At 33.5% G+C, this 10,684-nt stretch overlaps 2 protein-coding genes across 2 annotated transcripts; both read right to left on the reverse strand.

Annotated features, from left to right (window-relative positions):
* Positions 1-88: 88 nt before the first annotated feature.
* Positions 89-3,926, reverse strand: ASP5 (aspartate aminotransferase 5). The gene is made up of 12 exons (XM_022275988.2): positions 3,741-3,926; positions 3,582-3,641; positions 3,395-3,466; positions 2,827-3,021; positions 2,692-2,730; positions 2,523-2,612; positions 2,205-2,313; positions 2,007-2,116; positions 1,723-1,866; positions 1,316-1,482; positions 683-947; positions 89-461 (listed from the first exon to the last, which is right to left on the reverse strand). The coding sequence occupies exons 2-12, from the start codon at positions 3,639-3,641 to the stop codon at positions 330-332; spliced, it is 1,383 nt and encodes a 460-aa protein (XP_022131680.1). The 5' UTR covers positions 3,741-3,926; the 3' UTR covers positions 89-329.
* A 2,830-nt stretch (positions 3,927-6,756) lies between these two features.
* LOC111004596 (large ribosomal subunit protein eL39z/eL39x) lies at positions 6,757-7,456 on the reverse strand. The gene is made up of 3 exons (XM_022275651.2): positions 7,317-7,456; positions 7,081-7,184; positions 6,757-6,989 (listed from the first exon to the last, which is right to left on the reverse strand). The coding sequence occupies exons 1-3, from the start codon at positions 7,317-7,319 to the stop codon at positions 6,941-6,943; spliced, it is 156 nt and encodes a 51-aa protein (XP_022131343.1). The 5' UTR covers positions 7,320-7,456; the 3' UTR covers positions 6,757-6,940.
* Positions 7,457-10,684: the final 3,228 nt, after the last annotated feature.

A 10,684-nucleotide genomic window follows, 5' to 3' on the forward strand; every position in this document is an offset into this window, starting at 1 on the left:
TTTTCTACAAGATATTGATAAGATGTAAAATTTCAAACTAACCTAAAATGTGTATTATGGTCAGAAGTAAAAGAACTGGCACCATCGATGAAAAGTTCAAACATGAAAATACCATCAATAAGTACTAAGAAATATTACAGATTGCTTCAACTTGGTTTCGATCAAAGAATTCTGACTATCACTCAGCCACTTTATTACAAAATTTAGATCAATGTTTAAGTTGAACTTAGACTCGATTAAGAAGTCCCATTCGATCTCGGATGAACATAGAACTTGAAAACAAAACTTTGAAGAATATATTTATTTTATATACCTATCTGATATCCATTTTACCTTACATTGTGGAATGAATCGATGATGGCATCTGCGAGATATTCACATTTAGCTAAAGATAATCCAGCCAGAGATATCCGTCCATCCTTTGTCATGTACACATGCCACTTGTCTGTCATATTATCGCTCTGCTTCAACATAAAGAATGCAAAGCAATATATTATGAAAATGCATTTTGCTAATAACGAAAAAGAATTCAGAACAGGTTTCACTGTTACAATCAGTTTTGGTAGGATATGTTAAGGCTAGTATTGTTTCCCATATTAAGAATTTATTGGACCGAGATGTGGAAACTACTGTATATTGTTTTGGTGAACAATAGATAAAAGTGAATCTACATAACAATTACCTGAACTTTGCTCAAGCCTGTGAATGAGAACATGCCAATCTGCTCGAGTATAAAGGACCAATCTTTCCCACTTTTATCTTTTGCACAGAGGCTATCATAGAGCTTCTGCCTAACATTCTTTATCCTTCCAGCCATCATTTCCATTTCTGCTCTCCAGTCGTTAAATAGGGCTGGATCTCCAACAATATTAGCAACAATTCTAGCCCCATGAACTGGAGGATTTGAGTACATTGGTCGAGCAAGTCTCTTTAGCTGGCTCTTTACTCTAAAAACATAAAGGTTCCCATTAGGAATTTATAGCAATAAAACAAAAAGGACCACTTCCACAAGCTACAGACTTCAAGGCGAAAAAGAACAATCAACTCAGTACATTAGTCATCATGAGAATTAGGAATGATTAATCAGAATGAACCAATAAAAAATAATTTGATTAACTAAAAAAACTGAAAATTGAAGCGCCTATTTCAATTTCTTTTTTGTGCAGTAATACAATATTATATATTAAGCCAGGTTCTTACCAGCAAACCTCTACTTAAGTTCTTATGCATTTGCAGACAACAATTTGGACACAGGAATGACAACAAATGTAAAAAGTCATGGAATGAACAGTGCATAAAATTTGGTTCACTGTACCTTGCTGCTGCATCTGCTGATGAGCAGACAACGTTGATTGCCCCAATCCTTTCAGCATAAAGACCAAGATTTTTACTATATGATTGAGCAACCAGAAGCTCCAAACCACGAGCAGCAAACAGCCTAACGGATGCTGCATCTGCATCAAGGCTTCCACTAGCAAATCCCTAGCAAACGAAAGGAAAATTTTTATCCAGAGAGGGTTCTTTTGAACAATTATTTTTGCAGTATTCCAATTATATGGAAATCTAAACTTTTCAGGCCATTATCACCACTCAAATTTTAGGAGGCATGCCGACAAAAAATGAGCAAATTCATAGACATAACTGTGTATAGATGCACCTAACTCCAAGTTACAACAAAATATTATGGTTTCTGTTTTCTTTAGCAACAGTCAGTAGTAGTACCTGATATGCAACATCAAAAAATGGAATGTGGTTCTTTTCCTGAATGACATCGGCAATTTTTTCCCACTGCTCAGGTGTTGGATCAATGCCAGTTGGGTTGTGAGCACAACCATGAAGCAACACAAAAGATCCGTCAGGTGCTGCCTGGAAGATGAGGGTGGAAAGACAATGTATAGAGCAATAAAATCATCAATACAATGAGCTGGAATATTTTGGAAAAAAATTGGAAACTAGCACCTGAAGAAAAATATCACAAGGAGAAAATTATATAGTCAGGCAGTAACCTTAATATCAGATATCATCCCCTCAAAATCCAAACCAACTGTTTTAGGGTCATAATAACGGTACTCAGACCACGGAACTCTTGCATCATTGAAAATATTTTTATGATTCCCTGCAATGAAAATTTTCCAACCACGAGAAAATTAGATTTCCAAGAACCAAGGAAAAAAAAGTAGTAAAGTAAACGTGTCGATACAAACCCCAAGTTGGAGAAGATATAAGGACTTTTGCACCAGGAAAGTATCGTTCTATAAGAGCTGCAGCTAGTCTAAGAGAACCAGTTCCCGACAGACCTTGAACAGTTGCAACCTAGGAGAATATGAAATGAATAAAAGAAAACGGGATCACATTTCACAGCATCGATGACTCTCTTTTTTCTAGTACAACAAATGTGGGGATGGGAGATTCAACTTCTAAACTCTAGGGGAGGAGCAATATGCCTTAATTGCATTTATTCTTTCATTAAGTGAAATTCTATTAATATAGAAAGAAATGAATTCTCAAGCCGTTTTACATACACGTTGCTGCTTGATGACTGGGTTGTCAGCTCCAAATAATAATTCTGCAGTTGCCTTGTTAAATGCTGCCAGACCCTCAATTGGGAGATACTACATATTGAAAATACAAAATCCTTGAGTTGCATAAGAACTTCAAATAATACATTCATTTTCAGCACCATGAATGTACCTCTTTGTTATCTCCCCTCTCCAACATAAGATTCTCAGCCTGTTTAATCAAAGAAGGAAAGTTCAATAGAATAGAACTAAAAATAGAAAGACTTAATTAATAAAATCCAATTAAGAATCGGATAAGGATATTGACCTTCTTCACAACATCAAGCACATAAGGATGTAGTTCTTCTGTACGATACGCACCAACTCCCAAGTTAAGCTTCTTTTCATGCGTATCCGCTTTGAAGGCCTCAGAAACTCCAAGAATTGGATCAGGAGGGGCCATCGTTATCCCCTCAAACCGAGAGACATTAACAGAAGCAACCATAGATATCCTGCTCAAGGACTGAAAATCAAAAAATGGTACTGTATCAATCCGCCTTTCACTTCCTTGCACTCTACTCCACCATACACTTCACTAACTCTAACTACCAAAATAAGCAAGAAAATTTAAAGATAAGTACAACTAACACCTCATTATATGTCCATGAATCATGATAGCGGTTGCACAGATTTCCTTCAGAGATAAGACAGCATACAAAGAGGACACATGTAAACACTCAATCTAATAGATGAATACACACACAAAACAGAGATTTTTTTTTTCTTTTTAAATACTACCGTAGGCACAAGAAATTAAAACAACGATGAGCAACTGACTGAAGAGAAGTGAAGTAATCGATTTTGATATAGAAAGAAATAGAAGTGAGTAAGCATACCCTGGTCTGCGCAAATGAATGGTTTTTGTCGCGATCAAAACTTAGACAGTTAGCTCCAAGGCTCAACTTCCCCTGTGTACAGGAACAGAATGCACAATTGTTCGCCATTAGTTATAATCCACAACATGCCTTCTAGTGACCAATATGGTAAAAACGACAGCGATTGCGAGCGTAAGGTAGAGAAAACCTTGTTGATATCAAATGTGGAAAGTGAAGCGGAAGCAAGAGAGAGCACAGACGACGCCATCTAAATTCACGTCAGAAGAAAAAAGCTCAGGAATGGAGCAAGCAAGAACAATTAATATAACAGAAAGGCAAATCGATGAAGTTATAACTTGATACAGACCTGAATGGAAACCGGATCAGCAGTAATGAAGTTTCAACGACGGCGAGATGAGGCGGTTGGTGGCGGAGGAGAAAAGGCGATGAGTCCGAGGAGGAGCAATCGTTTATGGAGGAGGAGGGGGGATTTTGCTGCGAACCACGGGGGACGCTGGATCTGTTCTCTGTGTGCTTGGGGCTGAAATGGTAATTGTGGTTGCTTGAGAAGGATATAATGGACAATTGGATTCGTGTCTGGAGATGAAGCCACGTGTCTGTTGATTTTGATCGACTGTTATTTAACCTCCAAGCATTATCCTCCTGGTTTGATGCCTGGCCCACCTTTCATTTTCAAAATTTTAAAAATTTTAATTTAAATGGTTTAGTCTCATTCTTCATGTCATGTTTTATATTTGGTTAGTTGACTATAGCAAGTTTAAGATTGAGTAAAGAAAAGAAACAAAAAAGAAATGGGTGGATCTTTTCTAGTGTATAAAAAATAGTTAATGAATTATTTGTGGGTCTAACTAAATTATATGGAACAAATTTAATTTTTTTAAAACTATTTGACCAAATTCAAGCCACGCAATTTAGTAAAAAGAATCAAGCATTTTATTGAAAAAAGAAGAAGAAGATGATGAAAAAATGAGGTTTATTCGGCTGAAAAGATGATGTAAGCAGTAAACTAATTATGTTAATGGCAATGAATAGAGGGTAGGTCCCACCGGGAGTCGAACCCAGCCTAAAATATTTATAATTATTTGCAAGCAGTAAACTAATTATGTTAATTGCAATCAATTGAAGGTAGGTCCCATCGGGAGTCGAACCCAGGTCGCTGGATTCAAAGTCCAGGCTGCTAACCACGACACCATGAAACCATGATTTGTCTACTGTTTAATATCATATTCAAACAAAGCAATTAATTGTTATTTGAACCGTTTTATAAAAAGGAGGATTGAAATCACTCTGGGTCAGAAAAATATACTTTAATCAATTGAACTATACTCAAATTAACATTCACAATTACAATATATATCATATTGTACAACTTACTATAACATCAAATTCTGATACTTGTTTGAATTGTTAATTTAATTTGTAATTCTATACATATCATTGATCAAAATAATAATAATTGGATGAACAAAATATTGAATATGGTCTAAGAATCGTTATATTCCATATTTACATATAATTAAACTAATAATCATTTGTAGTTACAATTTTTTAAATAAATGTGTTATAAGAAGATGCAAGGAATATCACGTAGTAGCTCTAGCTAGGTTCTATTTAAAATTTCAAAAGCACAATTATTGGTAAGGAAAGTAATTTATAACAAAAATGTCTATCTAAATATAACAAAGTAGATAAGACATTAACTACTTCCTTAAGATCCAATGTTGCAATATAGAAATAAAAAGGGTATGGCCGAACTCAATAGGGTCATTTATTTCAAAAAATTCAAAACTACCATGGTCAATAGGATTTGCTGAAACAAAGTGCAAAAAGATTTTTTTTCTTTTTTTTTGTGGAATTCAACCTAAATTCATCAAGTTTTTAAAGTTAAAACTTTTAATCTCAGTTTGTTATTAATCCATTAATTTCCTGAAGTTAACAGTAAAATTGATTACACATAATTCAATCTCTTTCTTTCTTCGAGTTTATGGTATGGTGAACTAACAAATATGGCAAGATCACAAGTTGGGATGGATTTTAACTTATTATAAACATGCACAAGAAGCCATGAAAACATATATCTGACAAGATCAAATACTGGACACGAAACAACTCCAATTAATATTAAGATAAAGTCCATCAAATCCTTCATCAAATCACAGATTGAGAAGAATTTTATGTCCCTTGCCTAACTTAAGAAGTAAGAACAATACTTCGTAGTCCCTTCCATCCGACGAAAAAAGACGGCTAAAAGAACAGGAACTATCAGTTAACACAAATTAACCAATAGATTGGTGAATAGTTGATTCATTTTTGCAGTAATTTTGGCAGTTGAAAACACAATTTTGAACAAAAAACTAATGCGATCTTCTAAACCATATTCTTCTATTGGTGTGTGATTTCATTGCTTTCCAATTTTGCTAAACGCTGCAACCAAAATCACAGCTGTGAAATACAAGACACATTCATGAGCTAATCACCACATATGCATGTAATATCACATTTTCCACTTGGTCCAATATACAAAAACAAAAAGCCAACCTGAACGGTATAAATTGGAAAGATGAAACAATAACGGTTAATAATCTTTCCCTATATAAATTGGATGTGCAAATTTCCACCTAGAACACACAAGTTCATCACCACAGATACAGAAAGATGAAATATTTACGTAAAACAAAAATCATTCTATATCAGAATAGAATACAAAGGAATTTTCTTAAAGTTGTTTCTGAAACAGTTTGAACCTTTTTTTTCAAAAAAATTGTTGAAAACTGAAACCAAATTTATCGTGCATACTGAAATCACTATTCATAACTTTGTAATTTCGGGAGGGCAAATAACTTGCTATTTGTTCTCTTGATTCTCAAACTTTAAACCCCATAAATGACATAATTTACCATCCACAAGTCTTTTTACTTGCTAGCTCAACTATCATAGTTCAGTTTCACAGTAAAAACTTGATAATCTTTACTAGTGAAATCAAACATGAAGTATAATCGAAGTTGAAGACCTTTTAACAAAACTTAAAAAAGTATAGAGATTAGAACAGAAAATGAATGGAAGTTCATACTGGAATTCAAAAGTTCAATAACCAAAATAGAAAGAAATCAAAGATGGGAGATTAATACCGTATCTAGAGCAAGGTATTATTGAGATCTTTGAATCTATTAAATAAAATATAAATGGACCTGTAGACATAAATCAAGTGACAAAGTTCTACCAGCCAAATTTTGTTTGCAAAAAATGCAAACTAAAGCAACCAGGCAGGGAATATAATGATAAAAAAAATGCTAAATCGGTAGAAATAAAGGTAGCAAGCTCCTCTCATTTCATACTCTAGGAGTAAGGAGAAATCAAGACCATAATAAAACTTCGTATTTCCATTAAAACAAAAAGCATCAAACTGAACTACGATAATGTCAACAAAATAAAGCCGAGATTAATCTAAAATTGAAATTACTCAATATCCTTTGTCTTCTCCAACTAACGCTTAAAAAGGTTCAAAACAATTGCGAAGGGTGAAGAGCAAATCATAAGCAAAACACCTCAAAATCCGAGCTTAGTGCGGCGCCAGTGCCTTCGCTTCGCATTATACCTGAAGAACACATCAAAATGCAGCTTTAGAATCAAAACTTAGAAGTACGGAGATGATAATACGAAGGAAAATAGAAAGGAAGAGTAAAGACCTGATGGTATTGTCGGTCCTCAGGCGAATCCAGTGAGGAATAGGCCTGTTCTGTCGCATCTTTTTCGCCAACTTCTTCTTAATCATGAAGGTCTTGTGAGACGGCTGCGCACATTGAAGAAAACTCACATCACAACACAACCTCCCAAAACAAGAATCAGTCGATTCCGTAATAACAAAAACAAGTCCCCAGAAAATATACAAAATCGAAATCACATCAAGGAAGAAATCAGTTACCATCTTGAAGATTGAAGAATCGGCTGCGACGGCTTCGAACGGCGAGCAACAAGCAGAAACCCTAGTTTCAGAAAACGGGAAAAGGAGGAGAAGAGGATTTTATATGGACCGCTAGAAGAATGACGCCTGGGAAACCCAGTCCATTCGATGATCCAAAATGTAATGGGCTGGCCCATAAAACAAAATTCATTGGCGGTTCGGTTTGTGAATTAGGTGAATCGAACCGAACTTGGTGAAAACCGAATTGGTTCGCTCCGGTATTTTCGAGATATAAGCCTCGTTGAAATGGGCCTACCTGGAAGTACAGCGTGGGCCGAAGACCAAGGCTTCTTCTCATGGTGGTCCTAACATTGCTTTATATATTTGGGATTAGTAGGATTATTTAGAGATCCTATGTATCAAATTTACATTTTGTCATGAAACAAATTTATTTAAGATAGTATCCATCACCTAAATTACAAAACTATCCTTTTGTATATACACATTAATATTAATTGATTTTTAAATTCCATAATTCATTAATTGGACGGTTATATTTTGAATCTTATGATATTTGCTTAATCATACTTTCCAAAAGAAACTAAAATACCAAAACATCCAAAAATATCCTCAAATCCCTCAAATTCAAAAACCTCCAAAAATATCCCCAAATTCGAAAAATAGTGATGGTTCGTGTCTTCTTCTCCGTTCGTCGGGATTATTCTTCCGACTGCTTGCGCCTTCTCCTTCTCCGACGATTCACCTCGATTTCGTCTGCTTTGATTCGTTTGCTTCGTCTGTCTCAGAGGCTTTGTATCCGTCATAGAGTTGTCTGTTCTCGTCGCCGAGCAGACCGTTTCCGTTCTACCATCGTTCCATTTTTGTCCGCTCCTTTGTCTCCAGTCCCCACCTTCGTTTTTCTCCGTCGCTGGAGCAGTTCGTCTTCGTTTATCCCGATCGAAAAGTTTGCATTCCAATATATCCTAATATATCCTAATGTTGAAAACCTTGTTTTTTTTTTTTATATATTCCAATATATCCTAATATTCATTTCATACCAAGTAGTATCCAATAGTTGTACATATAGGGTTATATGGGAATATATCTTATAGTGAGTTTGATCTTAGCATACAAAGCATCATAACAATTTTGTGCATTTCCCTTTTTGTGTGTAGGGATATATGCGATATATCTTATAATGGTTGCCTTGCACTCTTTACCTTTTTGTGTATAGGGATATATGGGGGAAAAAGTGCTCGAACGGGTAGGAACCTGTTGAATCAAATTTGAAATGCGTCCGGCGGTGGCTTCCAACAACCGGTGGGAATTTACACACGAAGAGAGATGAAATTAGATATTTTTTCCATTAATAATAATGGTAAATGATGGGAATAAATCTTTTTTGAAGAGGTGGATGAAGCTTTAAATTATGGGGCCCACAATAATTAAAGGAATATGATTACAATTTAGGGATTCAAATCTTTTAGATTTAAAAAAAAACTATAATAAGAAGTAAATGTAATAAATAAGGGTAAAATCGATATTATAAAAAAAAATCTTACATGCAGAAATAAAGTGTAAAATTTGAAAACTTTGGACATTTGTAAAATTAAGTTTAAAATATAGCCCTCCTAAGACATTATCTCTATATATTTTTATTTTCTTAATGTTTAAATTTATTTCTAAAAACCTTATGTCTATTTGTTGTTAAAATTTTAAAAAGTTTGAATTAAATTTTAAGATTTAAATAGTGATTTAATATAATCATTATAACTATAGAGATTTAACTCAATAATAATATGATATATCTATTAAACAAATATTGACTAATTTAACCTAATGTGTTACGACATATTTATATATATTTCTAGCAGCACGTAGGTTTAAATCTTCCTCATATTTACAAGGTAAAAAAATATATAATATAAATGTGACGCTGACATATAAGCTCCACTATAATTTCAAATTTTACTTGTTAAAATAAAGAGGTAACAACCATTTGAATTCAACCTCCATATATTTTTATTTGTTTAAAATCCCCCGAGACACAGTGGCTTCACATGGAGCAGAAGCAATTTCCGTAATTCTCTGATAATTCATGGTTTAATAATTAAAGATTTTCTTTAAAAAAAAACTAAGCTATGGTTTCATAAAGAAATGTGACAAAAAAAAAAAAGAAAAAAAGAGGATTTATAGGTTAAGCGATTGGTCCAAATTATTTAAAAATTTACTCCAATTTCTCCCTCTCCCATGTTAAAACTGTTGACTCTCGGGCCGTCGAAGCACGTGCTTGAGCTTGACTATTTCGTCCCAGGTTAGTTAATTAACATTCCAATAATCCTACTTTTTATTAATTTCTTTTTAAACTTAATTTGTGGGACATATGGATAAGTTTTTTTTTAGATAAAAGTAATGCCTTAATGGTTAATATTTAAATCATGTACATCTCAATTTGGTTGCAATTAATTAAATATTTGACGATTCCATCAATTTATTTTAAATTAACTATAATTGGCTTTTCTTTGATTGATTATGACGTGATTTAACAATTAATGACGAGAAACGACTTCCGTAGGAGAAGGGTTATAGATTATAGTCTATGTAGAATTTTAATTTTAAAAGGAAAAAACGACAAAACATTGAGCTAAATAATTGGTTAGGAATACAACTTATTAAATGAGTACAAAATTTAATTCTAAGTCGTCTCCCGCTAATATAGGGTATAAATATTATTGGAATAATATTCTGAGTTGAATGATTAAATTTAGCATGAAACATAGGCTTTTCTTTATATAATATTGATTCAATATAATCTAATCAAACACAAACATAATTTACCTCCACTAATTAAAACGCCTATCTTCAATAAATCAAAAATTCGAATCTCCACCTCTAGATGTTGTATTATAAAACAAACATAAATACAATACTTTATTGAACAAATTCATTTACATCCATTTAAGTAAATATAGTTGAACAACATACCCATTACAAATACAATATTATTGTCTACTTTAAGTTTAGACCTATTTATTTATTATTATATGTCATATTATAAATAAAATGACCGTTACACCTCTCTTTTTTTTTTTATAGAAATAGATGATTATTCATATGCTCTCACGCTTCAAAGTCATGGAGACATTAAAGAATATTGATCTTAGAGGAGTTTACTTGACCCACCTCTTCGGTCTCCTACAAATTAACAACTCAAATGAGCAAGTGCAAACGTATGCTTCTATTAAGGCTCAATACTTTTTATGGTCCTTAGATCAATAGAACAAACACAACAATTTATCTTATAGCGTGTAGCAAAGAACTTCGTTTTCGTACGTATTCGTAACCCGATATGGTTTCCAATTAATCTAATTCTAACATATGATACGATA

The sequence above is a fragment of the Momordica charantia genome (genome assembly GCF_013281855.1).
Source record: "Momordica charantia cultivar OHB3-1 chromosome 8 unlocalized genomic scaffold, Mcharantia_2.0 BLBB01000008.1, whole genome shotgun sequence".
NCBI classification, from domain to species: Eukaryota; Viridiplantae; Streptophyta; class Magnoliopsida; order Cucurbitales; family Cucurbitaceae; genus Momordica; species Momordica charantia.

Bases quoted from the DNA above. Each gene is read 5' to 3' on its own strand.
- ASP5 (XM_022275988.2), bottom strand. From the start codon at position 3,641: ATGGCGTCGTCTGTGCTCTCTCTTGCTTCCGCTTCACTTTCCACATTT. The intron at 948-1,315 runs GTACAGTGAACC...TTATGTTTTTAG, and splicing joins TCAGCAGATGCAGCAGCAAG to AGTAAAGAGCCAGCTAAAGA. The intron at 462-682 runs GTAATTGTTATG...ATGTTGAAGCAG, and splicing joins CAGGCTTGAGCAAAGTTCAG to AGCGATAATATGACAGACAA.
- LOC111004596 (XM_022275651.2), bottom strand. The intron at 6,990-7,080 runs GTCTTTACTCTT...TGTGTTCTTCAG, and splicing joins AGGACCGACAATACCATCAG to GTATAATGCGAAGCGAAGGC.